The sequence below is a fragment of the Somniosus microcephalus genome, chromosome 9 (genome assembly GCF_052327205.1).
Source record: "Somniosus microcephalus isolate GS21.2 chromosome 9, FLI_Smic_1.0, whole genome shotgun sequence".
NCBI classification, from domain to species: domain Eukaryota; kingdom Metazoa; phylum Chordata; class Chondrichthyes; order Squaliformes; family Somniosidae; genus Somniosus; species Somniosus microcephalus.
Window position 1 is genome coordinate 71,018,553 of NC_140995.1, and position 20,182 is coordinate 71,038,734.

Genomic DNA, 20,182 nt, shown 5'->3' on the forward strand with positions numbered 1-20,182 from the left:
CCCCAGTCGCTCTCTCTTCCCCCCCCAGTCGCGCTCTCTCTCTTCCCCCCAAGTCGCTCTCTCTCTTCCCCCCAGTCGCTCTCTCTCTTCCCCCCCAGTCGCTCTCTCTCTTCCCCCCCAGTCGCTCTCCCTCTTCCCCCCCCAGTCGCTCTCTTTCCCCCCCCCCCCCGTCGCGCTCTCTTCCCCCCCAGTCGCTCTCTCTCCTCCCCCCGTCGCGCTCTCTCTTCCCCCCCAGTCGCTCTCTCTCTTCCCCCCCAGTCGCTCTCTCTTCCCCCCGTCGCTCTCTCTTCCCCCCCAGTCGCTCTCTCTTCCCCCCGTCGCTCTCTCTCTTCCCCCCCGTCGCTCTCTCTTCCCCCCCCCCGCAGTCGCTCTCTTTTGCCCCCCGCAGTCGCTCTCTCTCTTTCCCCCCCCCCCCCAGTCGCGCTCTCTCTCTCTTCCGCCCCCCCACCCCGCCCCAGTCACTCTCTCTCTCTCTTCCAACAACAACATGCCCTCGAAAAAGCCTCGGCACCGCCGGGCACTCCAGCTAGTAACTAATAAACAAGTGCTTTAAAAAAATTCTTAAAAACAAAACATTTAAAAGCCCGAATGAATTTTCTACCAGGTTTTTTTTTAAACTCGCAGCCGTATCTCCTGGGAGATTAATCTTGAATTCCTGGAGACTCCAGGGGAATTATTGCAGGGCTGACAACCCTTAGGGAATCATCAGAACCGCTCCTTCTCTCAACTTACGATCAGAATGGCGATGAAGCAGGCCAAGGTCGTGTTCCAGTCTCCGCTGGCGCCCGCCGCAGCCTTGCCCACCAGGACACTGTAGAAGATAAAGTCCCCCAAGCCAAGCTTCACGCCCTCTGCGAAAAGATTCACAAGGATGAGGCTTAGAACTATCAAGAAAGGCTGAGGCTCCTTGCTCTAGAAAAGAGGGGTGACCTGAGAGGTCTTTAAAATTATGAAGGGGTTTGATAGGGTAGACGTAGAGAAAATGCTTCCACTTGTGGGAGAGTCCAAAACTAGGGGCCATAAATATAAGATAGTCGCTAATAAATCCAATAGGGAATTTAGGAGAAACTTCTTTACCCAGAGAGTGGTTAGAATGTGGAACTCGCTACCACAGGGAGTGGTCGAGACAAATAACATAGCTGCATTTAAGGGGAAGGTAGAGAAACACGAGGGAGAAAAGAAGGATATGCTGATAGTGGTTAGATGAAGAGGAGTGGGAGGAGGCTCATGTGGAGCATTAACACCAGCATGGATCTACTGGCCTGTTCCTGTGCTGTACATTCCATGTAAGGCCTACCTGACTACTGTACAACCTAAGCTGAACTTAAAAAAAAATTATTTATGGGATGTGGACGTCGCTGGCAATGCCAGCATTTATTGCCCATCCCTAATTGCCTATGAGAAGGTGGTGGTGAGTCGCCTTCTTGAACTGCTGCAGTCCGTGTGGTGAAGGTACTCCCATAGTGCTGTTAGGGAGGGAGTACCAGGATTTTGACCCAACGATGAAGGAGGATCGGCGATGTATTTCCAAGTCAGGATCGTATGTGACTTGGAGGTAGTGGTGTTCCCGTGTGCCTGCTGCCCTTGTCCTAGTTGGAAGAGGTCACGGGTTTGGTAGGTGCTGCCGAAGAAGCCTTGGTGAGTTGCTGCAGTGAATCTTGTAGATGGTACACACTGCAGCCATGGTGCACCAGTGGTGGAGGGAGTGAATGTTTAAGGTGGTGGATGAGGTGCCAATCAAGCGGGCTGCTTTGTCCTGGATGGTGTCGAGCTTTGAGTGTTGTTGGAGCTGCACTCATCCAGGCAAGTGGAGATTATTCCATCACACTCCTGACTTGTGCCTGGTAGATGGTGGAAAGGCTTTGGGGAGTCAGGAGGTGAGACACCCATGGCAAAAAACCTAGCCTCTGACCTGCTCTTGTTGCCACAGTATTTATGTGGCTAGTCCAGTTAAGTTTCTGGTCAATGGGGACCCCCCCCAAGGGTGTTGATGATGGGGGATTCAGCGATGGTAATGCCATTGAATGTCAAGGGGCGGCGGTTAGACTCTCGCTTGTTGGAGATAGTCATTGCCTGGCACTTCTGTGGTGCGAATGTTACCTGCCACTTATCAGCCCAAGCCTGAACGTCATCTAGGTCTTGTTGCATGCGGACATGGAGTGCTTCATTATCTGAGGAGTTGTCATCAGCGAACATCCCCATTTCTGACGTTATGTTGGAGGGGAGGTCATTGATGAAGCAGCTGAAGATGGTTGGGCCTAGGACACTGCCCTGAGGAACTCCTGCAGCGATATCCTGAGGCTGTGATGGTTTACCCTCAACCACCACAACCATCTTCCTTTGTGCTAGGTATGACTCCAGCCAGTGGAGAGTTTCCCTCCCCACGCTCCCCCCCATCCCACCGCCCCCCCCCCCCGATTCCCATTGACTTCAGTTTTACTAGGGCTCCTTGATGCCATAGCCAGTCAAAATGCTGCCTTGATGTCAAGGGCAGTCACTCCCACCTCACCTCTGGAATTCAGCTCCTTTGTCCATGTTTGGACCAAGGCTGTAATGAGGTTGGCAGCCGAGTGGTCTTGGCGGAACCCAAATTGGGCATCAATCAGTTAGCAGGTTATTGGTGAGGAAGTGCCACTTGATAGCACTGTTGATGACACCTTCCATCACTTTGCTGATGATTGAGAGCAGACTGATGGGGCAGTAATTGGCCGGATTGGATTTGTCCTGCTTTTTGTGGACAGGAAATACCTAGGCAGTTTTTCACATTGTCAGATAGATGCCAGTGTTGTAGCTGTACTGAACAGCTTGGCTAGAGGCACGGTTGGTTCTGGAGCACAAGTCTTGAGCACGAGAGCCGGAATATGTCTGGGACCATAGCCTTTGCTGTATCCAGTGCGCTCAGCCATTTCTTGATATCATGTGGAATGAATCGAATTGGCTGAAGACTGGCTTCTGTGATGGTGGGAATCTCAGGAGTAGGCCGATATGGATCATCCACTCGGCACTTTTGGCTGAAGATGGTTGCAAACGCTTCAGCCTTGTCTTTTGCACTCACGTGCTGGGCTCTACCATCATTGAGGATGGGGATATTCATGGAGCCGCCTCCTCCCATTAGTTGTTTAGTGGTCCACCACCATTCACGACTGGATGTGGCAGGACTGCAGAGCTTTGATCTGATCTGTTGATTGTGGGATCGCTTAGCCCTGTCTATAGCATGCTGCTTCTTAGCATGCATGTAGTCCTGTGTTGCAGTTTCCCCAGGTTTGCGCCTCATGCTGGTGCTGCTCCTGACATGCTCTTCTATACTCCTTATTGAACCGGGGTTGGTCCCCTGGCTTGAAGGTAATGGTAGAGTGAGGGATATACCGGGCCATGAGGTTACAGATTGTGGTGGAATACAATTCTGCTGCTGCTGATGGCCCACAGCGCCTCATGGATGCCCAGTTTTGAGCTGCTAGATCTGTTCTGAATCTATCCCATTTAGCACAGTGGTAGTGCCACAACACGATGGAGGGTGTCCTCAGTGCGGTGGTCACTGCTACCAATACTGTCATGGATAGATGCATCTGTGACAGGTAGATTGGTGAGGACGAGATCAAGTAGATTTTTCCCTCATGTTGGTTCTCTCACCACCTGTCGCAGGCCCAGACTGGCAGCTATGTCCTTCAGGACTCGGCCAGCTCGGTCAGTAGTGGTGCTACTGAGCCACTCTTGGTGATGGACATTGAAGCCCCCCACCCAGAGTACATTCTGTGCCCTTGCTACTCCCAGTGCTTCTTCCAAGTGGTGCTCAACATGGAGGAGTACTGATTCATCAGCTGAGGGAGGGCGGTACGTGGTAATCAGCAGGAGGTTTCCTTGTCCATGCGACCTGAAGCCATGAGAATTCATGGGGTCCGGAGTCAATGTTGAGGACTCCCAGGGTCACTCCTTCCCAACTGTATAGCACTGTGCCGCCACCCCTGGTAGGTCTGTCCTGCCGGTGGGACAGGACATACTCAGGGATGGTGATGGAGGAGTTTGGGATATTGGCTGAAAGGTATGATTCTGTGAGTATGACTATGTCAGGCTGCAGCACCAGTGTGAAGCGGTTTTGCTGAACCCGATGCTACAGTTACGGTGTAAATGCAGCTCGAATCTGGAGTCAGAGTCCAATCTGTTAGCGGAGGAAAGCGTTTGACCCTGCTACGCTTTGGAGGCAGCTCCGGCCTTCACATCTGATTGACACCAAGTTGTTTGAGGGAGGAATGTTGGCCAGGAGATTGGGAGAACTCCCTGCCTTTCTTCAAATAGTGCCGGGGTGGAGGAATCTGCTATATCCAAGTTCGGTTTAACATCTCAGCCGAAAGACAACCTTCTGACTCAATGGTGACAATGCCGCCAACTGAGCCAAACGGAGACTTCGCTAGACAACAACATGTATTATATAGCACCTTCAACGTAGTAAAGTGTTCCAAGCTGCTTCACAGGAGCGTAATCAGACAGTAATGGACACCAAAGAAGGTATTAGGAGGGGTGATCAAGAGCTTGGTCAAAGAGATAGGTTTTATGGAGGGTCTTAAAGGAGGGGAGGCAGGCAGAGAGGTTTAGGGAGGGAATTCCAGAAGGTGGGGCCTGGACGGCTAGAGGCAGGACCGCCAATGGCAGGGCGAAGGGAGGGGTGGGAATGGATAAACGAGCAGCACAAGGCCACATACTTTCCTCCTCCAGTTCCTCTGCACCGGCAGCTGAATGGCGCAGCCCTTGGATTTGGGTCTGAGGCAAACCAGCGACATCATCCAATCCTCGGGCAGCATTATGATTCGCCTCAATCTCCACGTCGGGATAATTCTCTAGACAGAAAAGCAGGGACACGTCAGCGAAAGAATTACATTCCCCCATTGCCAGGTCGCCCCCCACCATATACCAGCACCACCCCACCCCCCACCCGCTAAACACACACCCCAGCCCCCCCCATGCACACACCCCCAGCCCCCCCCACCCCCACCCCCAGCACCCCCCCCACACACACCCCAGCGGCCCCCCCCCCAACGCACCCGGGCCACCGCCCCCCCCAACACACACACCCCGCGCCCCCACACACACACACACAGCACCCCCCCCCACACACACCCAGCGCCCCCCCCCCCCCCACGCACACACCCGGGCCACCGCCCCACACACACACACCCCGCAACCCCCCCCCACACACACACCCCGCGCCCCCCCCACACACACACCCCGGCACCCACGCACATACCCCTGGCCCCCCCCTGCCCTACAGACACAATCCGGCTCCCCCACACACACACACCCCGCGCCCCCCCCACACACACACACCCCGGCGCCCCCCCCCCCCCCCCACACACACATACCCGTGGCCCCCCCCGCCTTACACACACAATCCGGCTCCCCCCACCACACATACACCCCGGCTCCCCCCCCATGCACACACCCCCGGCCACCCCACCCCCCGCCCACAACCACCCGGCCCTCCCCGCCCCCGCCCCCCCACACACAGTCCCCCCGGCCCACCCCCCCCAAACACAGGCCACGCCCCCCCCACACACAGGCCACTCCCCCCCCAACACACACAGGCCACGCCCCCCACACAGAGGCCACCCACGCCCCCACCGCACGCAGGCCACGCCCCCCCACCGCACGCAGGCCACGCCCCCCCCCGCACACAGGCCTCGGCCCCCCCGCACACGCAGCCCTCGATCCCCCCCGCTCACGCAGGCCACGCCCCCCCACCACACACGCAAGCCACGCCACCCCCACCACACGCAGGCCAGACCACCCCCACCGCACGCAGGCCAGACCACCCCCACCGCACGCAGGACACGCCACCCCCACCGCACGCAGGCCACCCCAACCCCACCGCACGCAGGCCACCCCAACCCCTCCGCACGCAGGCCACCCCAACCCCACCGCACGCAGGCCTCGCCTCCCCCCGCACGCAGGCCTCGCCCCCCCCGCACGCAGGCCTCGCCCCCCCCGCACACAGGCCTCGATTGCCCCCGCACACAGGCCTCGATTGCCCCTGCACACAGGCCTCGCCCCTCCACCCCCCCCCCGCACACAAGTCTCGCCCCACCCCCGCACACAGGCCACGCCCCCCCACACAGGCCACGCCCCCATCCCACAGGCCACACTGCCCCCCCACACGCACACAGGCCACGCCCCCCCCACCGGCCACCCCCCCACAGGCCACGCCTCCCCCACACACAGGCCACGCACCCCCCGAGGCCTCGCGCCCCCCACGCGCAGGCCATGCCCCCCACAGGCCACGCCCCCCCCACCACAGGCCACGCCCCCCCCACCGCACAGGCCACGCCCCCCACCGCACAGGCCACGCCCCCCACCGCACAGGCCACGCCCCCCACCGCACAGGCCACGCCCCCCACCGCACAGGCCACGCCCCCCACCGCACAGGCCACGCCCCCCACCGCACAGGCCACGCCCCCCACCGCACAGGCCACGCCCCCCACCGCACAGGCCACGCCCCCACCCACCGCTCAGGCCACGCCCCCCCCACCGCACAGGCCACGCCCCCCCCACCGCACAGGCCACGCCCCCCCACCGCACAGGCCACGCCCCCACCGCACAGGCCACGCCCCCACCGCACAGGCCACGCCCCCCACCGCACAGGCCACGCCCCCCCCACCGCACAGGCCACGCCCCCCCACCGCACAGGCCACGCCCCCCCACCGCACAGGCCACGCCCCCCACCGCACAGGCCACGCCCCCCACCGCACAGGCCCCCCCACCGCACAGGCCACGCCCCCCCCACCGCACAGGCCACGCCCCCCCCACCGCACTGGCCACGCCCCCCCCACCGCACAGGCCACGCCCCCCACCGCACAGGCCACGCCCCCCACCGCACAGGCCACGCCCCCCACAGCACAGGCCACGCCCCCCACAGCACAGGCCACGCCCCCCCACAGCACAGGCCACGCCCCCACACAGCACAGGCCACGCCCCCCACACAGCACAGGCCACGCCCCCCACACAGCACAGGCCACGCCCCCCACAGCACAGGCCACGCCCCCCACAGCACAGGCCACGCCCCCCCACAGCACAGGCCACGCCCCCCCCACAACACAGGTCACGCCCCCCACACAGGCCACGCCCCCCACACAGGCCACGCCCCCCACACAGGCCACGCCCCCCACACAGGCCACGCCCCCCACACAGGCCACGCCCCCCACACAGGCCACGCCCCCCACACAGACCACGCCCCCCACACAGGCCACGCCCCCCACACAGGCCACGCCCCACACAGGCCACGCCCCCCACACAGGCCACGCCCCCCCACACAGGCGACGCCCCCCACACAGGCCACGCCCCCACACACAGCCACCACCCCCCCACACACACACAGGCCACCCCCCCCCACACACACAGGCCACGCCCCCCACACAGGCCACGCCCCCCACACAGGCCACGCCCCCCACACACAGGCCCCCCCCACACAGGCCACGCGCCCCCCACCGGCCACGCCCCCCCCACCGGCCACGCCCCCCACACAGACCACGCCCCCCACACAGACCACGCCCCCCACACAGGCCACGCCCCACACAGGCCACGCCCCCCACACAGGCCACGCCCCCCCACACAGGCGACGCCCCCCACACAGGCCACGCCCCCACACACAGCCACCACCCCCCCACACACACACAGGCCACCCCCCCCCACACACACAGGCCACGCCACCCCCCCACCCCCCCACACACAGGCCACGCCCCCACACATAGGCCACCCCCCACACACACACAGGCCACGCCCACCACACACAGGCCACGCCCACCACAGGCCACGCCCCCACACACAGGCCACGCCCCCCACACACAGGCCACGCCCCCCCCACAGGCCGCGCCCCCCACACAGGCCGCTCCCCCCACACACGCAGGCCACGCCCCCACACACGCAGGCCACCCCCCCCACACACACACAGGCCACCCCCCCCACACACACAGGCCACGCCCCCACACACAGGCCACCCCCCACAGGCCACGCCCCCCCACACACAGGCCACGCCCCCCCACACACAGGCCACGCCCCACACAGGCCACGCCCCCCCACACACGCAGGCCACGCCCCCCACACACGCAGGCCACGCCCCCCACACACACGCAGGCCACGCCACCCCCACACACACGCAGGCCACGCCACCCCCACACACACGCAGGCCACGCCACCCCCACACACACGCAGGCCACCCCCCACACACACAGGCCACGCCCCCACACACAGGCCACGCCCCCACACACACACAGGCCGCGCCCCACACACACAGGCCGTGCCCCCCACCCACAGGCCGCGCCCCACACACAGGCCACGCCCCCCCACACGCACACAGGCCACGCCCCCCCACACGCACACAGGCCACGCCCCCACACACGCACACAGGCCACGCCCCCACACACGCACACAGGCCACGCACACAGGCCACGCACCCCCCACGCACACAGGCCACGCCCCCCCCGCACACAGGCCAGGCCCCCCCCCGCACACAGGCCCCCCCCCCCACGCACACAGGCCACGCCCCCCCCACGCACACAGGCCACCCCCCACGCACACAGGCCACGCCCCCCCCACACCACACAGGCCACACAGGCCCCCCCCCACAGGCCACGCGCCCCCACACACAGGCCACGCGCCCCCACACACAGGCCACGCGCCCCCACACACAGGCCACGCGCCCCCACACACAGGCCACGCGCCCCCACACACAGGCCACGCGCCCCCACACACAGGCCACACGCCCCCACACACAGGCCACACGCCCCCACACACAGGCCACACGCCCCCACACACAGGCCACACGCCCCCACACACAGGCCACACGCCCCCACACACAGGCCACACGCCCCCACACACAGGCCACACGCCCCCACACACAGGCCACACGCCCCCACACACAGGCCACACGCCCCCACACACAGGCCACACGCCCCCACACACAGGCCACACGCCCCCACACACAGGCCACACGCCCCCACACACAGGCCACACGCCCCCACACACAGGCCACACGCCCCCACACACAGGCCACACGCCCCCACACACAGGCCACACGCCCCCACACACAGGCCACACGCCCCCACACACAGGCCACACGCCCCCACACACACAGGCCACACGCCCCCCACACACAGGCCACGCCCCCACACAGGCCACGCCCCCACACACAGGCCACGCCCCCACACCCACAGGCCACGCCCCCCCACACACACAGGCCAACCCCCCCCAAGCCACGCCCACCCCCACACACACACACAGGCCACGCCCCCCCCCCCCCACACACACACAGGCCAACCCCCTCCCAGGCCACGCCCACCACACAGGCCACACCCATCACACCAAAACCCCCTGCATCTCTTCCATTCCTTTAGCTATTGCATATCCCTCTATCTCCTCCTTTGCAGAACCCGCTGAGTTTTCCTTCCATTTATTTTAAATGAAAGGAAACAATCCAACAGATTCCGATACTGCTGTGCAATTTCCCCATCCCCCCGCCAGATTTTCCTTTCACCATTCCGCACAGTCAATGCAATGCTTAATGCTCGGGCGGTTATCTACCCACCCCAGCCAGATTTTCCTTTCTTCACTCCGCTCAATGCTTAACGCTTACACCAACCTGAATTGCAGGTGTTGTTGAGAGGCTCCTCAGTGCCCACGTCTCGCTTCGCCATCGTCACCAACCAAACCATGGTGGCTGCAGAGAAAAGGAATTGTCCACTTGTTCAGGTCAAGGGAAGTTTGACTTGCGCTCTTTTTCCAAATGTACTCCAGTCTCTACAGCGCGGGTCTATGATCCGGCGATACCAAGGACAGTATCTCGGGAAATCTTGGATATGTTCCTCCCTCCATGGAGCCTGGATCACAGAGCTGTCTTAAGCCATTAGATGAATAACACCCAGCCAAATGGAGAGACCAATGTTTCGCGGATTGGTGCTGCCAACAGTCATAGAGTTTTACAGCACAGAAAGAGGCCCTTCGGCCCATCGTGTCTGCGCCGCCCATCCATCCCTGTCCAGTCTAATCCCATTTTCCAGCATTTGGTCCATAGCCTTGTATGCAATGGCATTTCAAGTGCTCATCCAAATGCTTCTTGAATGCTGTGAGGGTTCCTGCCTCTACCACCCTTTCAGGCAGTGAGTTCCAGATTCCAACCACCCTCTGGGTGAAAAAGTTCCTCCTCAAATCCCCTCTAAATCTCCTGCCCCTTACCCTGAATCTATGCCCCCTTGTTATTGACCCCCCTACTAAGGGGAAAAGTTCCTCTTTATCTACCCTATCTATGCCCCTCATCATTTTGTACACCTCAATCAGGTCCCCCCTCAGCCTTCTTTGCTCCCAAGAAAACAACTCCAGCCTGTTTAGTCTTTCTTCATAGCTGAGGCGCTCCATCCCAGGTAACATCCTGGTGAATCTTCTCTGCACCCTCTCCAAAGCAATCACATCCTTCCTATAGTGAGGCGACCAGAACTGCACACAGTACTCCAGCTGTGGCCTCACCAGCGTTTTGTACAGCTCCATCATAACCTCCCTGCTCTTATATTCTATGCCTCGGCTAATGAAGGCAAGTATCCCATATGCCTTTTTAACCACCTTATCTACCTGTTCCGCTGCCTTCAGAGATCTATGTACATGTACACCAAGGTCCCTCTGACCCTCTGTACTTCCTAGGGTCCTACCACTCATTGTGTATTCCCTTGCCTTATTTGTCCGTCCAAAATGCATCACCTCGCACTTTTCAGGGTTAAATTCCATTTGCCACTTTTTCACCCATCTGACCAACCCGTTTATATCGTCCTGTAGCCTGAGGCTTTCCTCCTCGCAATTTACCACCCCACCAATTTTCGTGTCATCTGCAAACTTACTGATCATACCTTTTACATTCTCATCCAAATCATTTATGTAGATCACAAACAACAAGGGACCCAGCACCGATCCCTGAGGTACCCCACTGGACACAGGCTTCCAGTCACAAAAGCATCCTTCGGCCATCACCCTCTGCCTCCTGCCACTCAGCCAGTTTAGGATCCAACGCGCCAAGGCACCCTGGATCCCATGGGCTCTTACCTTCTTGACCAGTCTCCTATGCGGGACTTTGTCAAAAGCTTTACTGAAGTCCATGTAAACCACATCCACAGCATTTCCCTCATCCACCCCCCTAGTCACCCCCTCGAAAAATTCAATCAGATTTGTCAGATATGATTTACCCTTGACAAAGCCATGCTGACTATCCCCGATTAATCCTTGCCTCTCCAAGTGGAGACTAATTTTGTCCCTCAGAATTTTTTCCAATAATTTCCCTACCACAGATGTTAGGCTCACTGGCCTGTAATTCCCTGGTTTATCCCTGCTACCCTTCTTGTATAATGGTACTACATTAGCTGTTCTCCAGTCCTCTGGTACATCCCCTGTGGCCAGAGAGGTTCTGAAAATTTGTGTCAGAGCCCCTGCAATCTCCTCCTTTGCCTCCCACAGCAGCCTGGGATACATCTCGTCCGGGCCTGGGGATTTATCCACTTTTTGGCCTGCTAAAACCGCTAGCACCTCCTCCCTCTCGATGCTAATATGTTCAAGTATGTCACAGTCCCCTTGCCCGATTTCTATGTCTGCATCGTCTCTCTCCATAGTGAACACAGATGCAAAAAATTCATTTAAAACCCCACCTACATCATCTGGCTCTACACACAGATTGCCACTTTGGTCCCTAATGGGCCCTACCCTTTCCTTGGTTATCCTCTTGCCCTTAATATACTTATAAAACATCTTAGGATTTTCCTTTATTTTGCTCGCCAGTGTTATTTCATGGCCCCTCCTCGCCCTCCTAATTTCTTTTTTAAGTATGCCCCTGCACTTTTTATACTCCTCTAGGGCTTCTTCCGTCTTTAGTCTTTTGTAACTGCCAAAAGCCCCCCTTTTATTTCTAATGCATTTTTGTATATCCCTTGTCATCCAAGGTTCCCTTTGCTTGTTGGTCCCACCCTTGACCTTTACAGGAACATGTTGGCGTTGTACTCTCTCTATTTCCCTTCTGAAAGTCTCCCACTGTCTTGATGTGGATTTTCCTATAAGTAGCTGCTCCCAGTCCACTTTGGCCAGATCCTGCCTTATCATATTAAAATCGGCCTTCCCCCAATTTAGAACCCTTATTTCTGGGCCGTCTTTGTCTTTATTATTTGCTCTCTAGGAACCTCCCCCCCAACTAACTAGTGGGGGGGAGGTTCCTAGAGAGCAAATAATAAAAATGACAACAGAGAAGGTCAAAGACTTAGGTAGCAGTGGGGAAATTAAAAACCAGAGCGTGTCAGGAAGGGGTAGAAGGTGTGGAGTAAAAGGTAAAGTAATAAAAAGGGCAATAGCAGGAACTAAGTGTCACAAAACATATTTGAAAGTTCTCTATCTGAATGCACGTAGCATTCGTAACAAAATAGACGAGTTAAAGGCACAAATAGCTACATATGGGTATGATCTTGTGGCCATTACAGAAACATGGCTGCAGGGTGACAATGCCTGGGAATTAAACATACCAGGTTATTTAACAATCAGGAAGGACAGGCAGGAAGGAAGGGGAGGTGGGGTGGCTATGTTAATAAAGGAAGGAATCACTGTAATACAGAGAAATGATATTGGGTCAAAGGATCAGGATAATGAAACAGTTTGGGTGGAGATAAGGAATAATAAGGGGAAAAAAACACTAGTGGGTGTAGTATATAGGCCTCCGAACAGTCGCAACTCGGTTGGACGGAGTATCAATCAGGAAATAGTTGAGGCTTATAATAAGGGAACATCTATAATTATGGGGGATTTTAACTATCATATTAATTGGACGAATCAAATTGGGCAGGGCTGCCTTGAGGATGAGTTCATTGAGTGTATTAGGGATGGGTTTCTTGAGCAGTATGTAACTGAACCAACCAGGGGGCAAGCAACCTTAGATCTGGTCCTGTGTAACGAGACAGGATTAATTAAAAATGTCCTAGTAAAGGATCCCCTTGGAATGAGTGACCATAACATGGTTGAATTCCATATTCAGTTAGAGGGTGAGGAGGCTGTATCTCAAACAAGCGTGCTAAGCTTGAATAAAGGAGACTATGAAGGTATGAGAGCGGAATTGAGTAAAGTGGATTGGGAAAATAGGTTAAACGATAAGACGATACATGATCAGTGGTGTACATTTAAGGAGTTATTTTACAAATTCCAAAAAAAGTATATTCCACTGAGAAAAAAAGGGTGTAAAAGAAAAGACAGCCATCCGTGGCTAAGTAAAGAAATTAAGGATAGTATTCGACTAAAAACAAGGGCATATAAGGTAGCCAAATCTAGTGGGAGGATAGAGGATTGGGAAAACTTTAAAAGACAGCAAAAAATAACAAAAAGATTGATTAAGAAAGGGAAGATAGATTATGAAAGTAAATTAGCAAAAAATATAAAGACAAATAGTAAGAGTTTTTATAGTTATATAAAAAGAAAAAGGGTGGCTAAAGTAAATGTTGGTCCCTTAGAGGATGAGACCGGGAAATTAATGGTGGGAAATATGGAGATGGCAAAAACACTGAATGAATATTTTGTATCAGTCTTTACAGTAGAGAACACCAAGAATATCCCAACACTTGACAAGCAGGGGGCTATAGGGGGGGAGGAGCTAAATACGATTAAAATCACTAAGGAAGTAGTACTTGGTAAAATAATGGGACTCAAGGCGGATAAATCACCTGGACCTGATGGCTTACATCCCAGGGTTTTGAGGGAAGTGGCGGTAGGGATTGTGGATGCATTGGTAATAATCTTCCAAAACTCCCTGGACTCAGCAAAGGTCCCGGCAGACTGGAAAACTGCTAATGTAACACCCTTACATCTGTGGTAGGTAAAATTTTGGAGTCCATTATTAAGGAGACAGTAACAGGACATTTGGATAATCATAATTTAATAAGACAAAGTCAGCATGGTTTTATGAAGGGGAAGTCATGTTTGACAAATTTGCTGGAGTTCTTTGAGGAAGTAACATATAGGGTGGATAAAGGTGAACCAGTGGACGTAGTGTATTTAGACTTCCAAAAGGCATTTGACAAGGTGCCACACAAAAGATTATTGCTTAAGATAAAAAATCACGGGATTGGGGGTAATATTCTGGCATGGATAGAGGATTGGCTATCTAACAGAAGGCAGAGAGTTGGGATAAATGGTTCATATTCAGACTGGCAATCAGTAACCAGTGGTGTTCCGCAGGGGTCAGTGCTGGGTCCCCAACTCTTTACAATCTATATTAACGATTTGGAGGAGGGGACCGAGTGTAACACATCAAAGTTTGCAGATGATACTAAGATGGGAGGGAAAGTAGTGAGTGAGGAGGACATAAAAAACCTGCAAGGGGACATAGACAGGCTAAGTAAGTGGGCAGAGATTTGGCAGATGGGATACAATACTGGAAAGTGTGAGGTTATGCACTTTGGCAGGAAAAATCGTAGAGCAAGTTATTATCTTAATGGCAAGAAACTTGAAAGTACTGAAGTACAAAGGGATCTGGGGGTCCTGGTGCACGAAACTCAAAAGGTTAGTATGCAGGTGCAGCAAGTGATTAAGAAGGCCAATGGAATGTTGGCTTTCATTGCTAGGGGGATAGAATATAAAAATAGGGAGGTATTGCTTCAGTTGTACAAGGTATTGGTGAGACCGCACCTGGAATACTGCATACAGTTTTGGTGTCCATACTTAAAAAAGGACATACTTGCTCTCGAGTCAGTACAAAGAAGGTTCACTCGATTAATCCCGGGGATGAGGGGATGGACATATGAGGAGAGGTTGAGTAGATTGGGACTCTACTCATTGGAGTTCAGAAGAATGAGAGGCGATCTTATTGAAACATATAAGATTATGAAGGGGTTGGATCGGGTGGATGCAGGGAGGATGTTCCAGATGATGGGTGAAACTAGAACTAGGGGGCATAGTCTTAGAATAAGGGGCTGCTCTTTCAAAACTGAGATGAGGAGGAACTACTTCACTCAGAGGGTGGTAGGTCCATGGAATATGCTGCCCCAAAAAGCTGTCGAAGCTACATCATTACATAAATTTAAAACAGAAATAGACAGTTTCCTAGTAGAAAAGGGAATTAAGGGTTACGGGGAGCGGGCAGGAATTTGGACATGAGTCTAGGTTCGGATAGGTCATGGCCCTGTGGGTAGCGGAGCGGGCCCAGGGGCCGTGTAGCCTGATCCTGCTCCTGTTTTCGTGTGTCTAATGCTGTTAGATTCAGGAGATAGTCCTGTCATAGTGGATTGGCGGTTAGGATCAGATCAGCCATGATCTTATTGAATGGCGGAGCAGGCTCGAGGGGCCAATTGGCCTACTCCTGCTCCTATTTCTTATGTTCTTATGTTTTCCATGACCACCTTAAATCTCACCGAATTATGGTCACTGTCGCCAAAATGCTCTCCTACTGACGCTTCCACCACTTGCCCGGCTACATTCCCCAGAATTAGGTCCAGTATCGCCCCCCTCTCTTGTAGGACTTTCTACATGTTGGCTCAAAAAGCTCTCCTGGATGCACTTTAAGAATTCTGCACCCTCTAAACCTTTCACACTCTGACTATCCCAATTAATATTGGGGAAGTTGAAATCCCCCACTATTATTACCCTATTATTTTTGCACTTTTCTGAGATTTGCCTACATATCTGTTCCTCTATCTCCCCCTGACTGTTTGGGGGCCTATAGTACACTCCCAGCTAAGTGCTTGCCCCCTTTTTGTTTTTAAGTTCTACCCATATGGCCTCATTTGAGGAATCCGCTAATATATCATCCCTCCTTACAGCAGTAATTGACTCCTTAATTAATATTGCAACACCCCCTCCCCTTTTACACCCCCCTCTGTCTCGCCTGAAGATTCTATACCCCGGAATATTTAGCTGCCAGTCCTGACCCTCCCTCAACCATGTCTCCGTGATAGCAACAATATCGTACTCCCATGTGTTCAACAACAACTTCAGTTCATCCACCTTATTTGCAAGACTCCTTGCATTAAAATAAATGCCTTCCAGCCCTTCCATATTCCCTTTTGCCTTCACATATTTGCTCTGCCTTGTTTTTTTCTCTGTGTTTGGCTGTAAATCACCCCCTACTATAGCTCCACTCTGTACCCCATCCCCCTGCCAAGTTAGTTTAAACCCCCCCCAGCAGTGCTAGCAAACCTCCCCGCAAGGATATTGGTTCCCCTCTGGTTCAGGTGTAAACCGTCCGACTTGTACGAGTCCCACCTTTCCCAGAAGCAGACCCAGTGATCCAGGAAACTAAAGCCCTCCCCCCTGCACCATCCCTTTAGCCACGCATTCATCTGTTCTATCTTCCCATTCCTATACTCACTAGCACGTGGCACCGGGAGTAATCCAGAGATTACAACCTTTGAGGTCCTGCTCTTTAATCCTTCACCTAGCTCCCTAAATTCTTGCTGCAGGACCTCATCCCTCTTTTTACCTATGTCGTTGGTACCAATGTGGACCACGACCTCTGGCTGTTCACCCTCCCCCTCCAGAATACCCTGCAGCCGCTCAGTGATAGCCTTGACCCTGGCACCAGGGAGGCAACAAACCATCCTTGATTCACGTCTACGGCCACAGAAACGCCTATCTGTTCCCCTTACTATAGAATCCCCTACCACTATTGCTCTCCCACTCTTTTTCCCCCCTTCCTGGGCAGCAGGAGCACCCCCAGTGCCAGGAAGTTGGCTGCTGCTGCCTTCCCCTGGTGAGTCATCCCCCTCAACAGTATCCAAAGCGGCATACCTGTTTGAGAGGGGAATGGTCACAGGGGTCTCCTGCACTACCTGCCTGCTTCTATTGCTCCGCCTGGTGGTCACCCATTTCCTATCTTCCTGTGCAGCCCTTCCCTGCGGTGTGACCAACTCACTAAACGTGTTATCCACGAACCTCTCAGCATCGTGAATGCTCAACAACCCATCCACCCGCAGCTCCAGCGCCTCAATGCGGTTTGCTAGTAGCTGCAGATGGATGCATCTCTCGCACACGTGGTCATCAGGGGCACCGGCAGTGTCCCTGAATTCCCACATAGAGCAAGAGGAGCATATCACGGGGCTGTGCTCACCTGGCATGACCTTCCCTTTACTTAATTTAAAATTATCCGTTATTAGATCTCCTAACAAGCACTCTGCTACTTTTCTGTGCTACAGTCATTTTTATTTATCTGCACCCCAACAATCCAACTCCACGTCTATTACCCTGAACCCAACTCCACGTCTATTACCCGAAACCCAACTCCACGTCTATTACCCGGAACCCAACTCCACGTCTATTACCCGGAACCCAACCCCACGTCTATTACCCGGAACCCAACTCCACCTCTATTACCCGGAACCCAACTCCACCTCTATTACCCGGAACCCAACTCCACCTCTATTACCCGGAACCCAACTCCACCTCTATTACCCGGAACCCAACTCCACCTCTATTACCCGGAACCCAACTCCACCTCTATTACACTGAACCCAACTCCACCTCTATTACACTGAACCCAACTCCACCTCTATTACCCGGAACCCAACTCCACCTCTATTACACTGAACCCAACTCCACCTCTATTACACTGAACCCAACTCCACCTCTATTACACTGAACCCAACTCCACCTCTATTACACTGAACCCAACTCCACCTCTATTACACTGAACCCAACTCCACCTCTATTACCCGGAACCCAACTCCACCTCTATTACACTGAACCCAACTCCACCTCTAATACACTGAACCCAACTCCACCTCTATTACACTGAACCCAACTCCACCTCTATTACACTGAACCCAACTCCACCTCTATTACACTGAACCCAACTCCACCTCTATTACACTGAACCCAACTCCACCTCTATTACACGGAACCCAACTCCACGTCTATTACACAGAACCCAACTCCACGTCTATTACACGGAACCCAACTCCACGTCTATTACACGGAACCCAACTCCACGTCTATTACACGGAACCCAACTCCACGTCTATTACACGGAACCCAACTCCACGTCTATTACACGGAACCCAACTCCACGTCTATTACACGGAACCCAACTCCACGTCTATTACACGGAACCCAACTCCACGTCTATTACACTGAATCCAACTCCATCTCTATTACACTGAACCCAACTCCACGTCTATTACACTGAACCCAACTCCATCTCTATTACATTGAACCCAACAATCCAACTGCATCTCTATTACACTGAACCCCAAGTAGCCATTGTCACGTTCTCTAGAGTTTTGAGGATGTTTCCATCCTTACAATCAAATGTGACGTTTGGTCTAAAAACATCCAAGTGCGAACAAGAAATTATAAAGTGGACTTACACGAATATATTAAGGCCGGGAATATTGGTTCGTTCCTCTCCTGTGCTGTTTCCACGAGCATCCTCAGGGGGCCTTTAGGGCACAGCACTGCTATAAGATCTGCAGCAAAACAGGTACAACGAAGCATCAATACAATCGCGCTCAACCCCTATGATAATGAGGCTCAAAATTGCCATAGGTGATAGTAGCAAAATGTCTAGCATGGCCCTGTGACATTCCTCTGTCTGCTAATTTAACATCAGTACTATCTACTATCCTGCTTTCATTACTAGACTCTAGATATTCAAATACCAATAAAGACTTGCATTTACAGAGTGCCTTTCACAACCTCAGGACGTCCCAAAGCACTTCACTTTGAAGTGTTGTCACTGTTATGTAGGAAATGCGGCAGCCAACTCCCATAAACAGCAATGTTTTGTTTTTTTAGGTATTAGTTGAGGGATAAATATTGACCAGGACACCGGGAGAACTCCCCTGCTCGTCTTCAAAATAGTGCCATGGGATCTTTTACATACACCTGAGAGAGCAGACAGGAGCCTCCGTTTAACATCTCATCCAAAAGACAGCACCTCAGACAGTGCAGCACTTTGACTCCCAGTCCCTCAGTACTGCACTGGGAGTGTCAGTCTGAGATTTTGTGCTCAAGGTCCCTGGAGTGACTCAGAGGTGAGAGTGCTGCCCACTGAGCCACAGTGGACCCCAATAAAGTATAATGTTATCAGGGCTGCGATAACGTCTCATTCTTTACTATTTTTAAATGCAGGTTACACCTTACTATACATGCTCTGTGTCCATCATTGGCTCTTTGTAAAAGAACTCTGCCCTGAGACTATTCTGTACTTAATTGGAGCAATAACTTGAACATTAAACACTTTCTTTGTTTATCAAATAATTTTGAAAGCTGATTGTTTATGTTGTAAGCGATACACGTACCGTAAACGGATATTGCGCCAAGAATGACCCAGGCTGACCATTCCGGGAGGTATTTGATGAAGACCAGGGCCATCAGTGCACTGATCATGATGAGGTAAGCCTGCTGGAGCTGCAGGGGTCCCTTCCAGTGGATGCAAACCATTCCTACTGCTCCAAAGTTCCATATGATTAGGATCAGGGTAGGATAGTCCATGGCCACATTGTACGTCTTAAACACTTCACTAGACAGGAGACAAATAGAGTTGTAATCATGGAAAAGTTTAACAAACGGCAAAAGCTGGAGCAGAACGGGAGCAAAAGCGCAAATACGTACCCCAGGTATATGTACGTGAAGAGGAAAAGTAACAGGAGGGAGGAGAGAATCAGCCATCCATGGATAAACTGGAAAACACAAGCACTCTGGTTAGATGGCAGTCTTAGGACGTTTGTTCTAGCCGCTACTAAACCTGGAGAGAATCGGTGAAAAAAATCACACATTTTTCAACCCATGTTGACTAGCACAATAGCACATCATCAGATTCCGACTTCACTCAGTCTTGTGACAGGTCCAGTATATGGAGCACAGAGCAGTAATAGATTAGAAAGAACTTGCATCTATATAGCGCCTTTCACAAGCTCAGGGTGTCCCAAAGCGCTTTACAGCCAATGAAATGCTTTTGAAGTGTAGTCACTGTTGTAATGCAGGAAACGCGGCAGCCAATTTGCACACAGCAAGATCCCACAATCAGCAATGTGATAATGACAAGATAATCTGTTTTAGTGATGTTGGTTGAGGTATAAATATTGGCTAGGACACCGGGGAGAACTCCCCTGCTCTTCTTCAAAATAGTGCCATGGGATCTTTTATGTCCACCTGAGAGGGCAGACGGGACTCAGTTTAACGTCTCATCCTAAAGACTGCA

The 20,182-nt window shown here is 53.9% G+C and overlaps 1 protein-coding gene across 4 annotated transcripts in view; it reads right to left on the minus strand.

Moving 5' to 3' along the window:
• Positions 1-20,182, minus strand: part of psen2 (presenilin 2) — a 191,022-nt gene that overhangs the window by 162,475 nt on the left and 8,365 nt on the right. For 3 of the 4 annotated variants that reach the window (XM_085996748.1, XM_085996749.1, XM_085996750.1), the window contains exons 5-10: positions 19,594-19,661; positions 19,281-19,501; positions 18,348-18,446; positions 9,623-9,700; positions 4,698-4,832; positions 733-851 (exon numbers count right to left, since the gene is read on the minus strand). In XM_085996748.1, coding sequence (XP_085852874.1) covers positions 733-851; positions 4,698-4,832; positions 9,623-9,700; positions 18,348-18,446; positions 19,281-19,501; positions 19,594-19,661 — 720 coding nt within the window. The remainder of the gene's footprint in view (positions 1-732; positions 852-4,697; positions 4,833-9,622; positions 9,701-18,347; positions 18,447-19,280; positions 19,502-19,593; positions 19,662-20,182) is intronic. The other variant, XM_085996751.1, reaches the window with a different exon arrangement.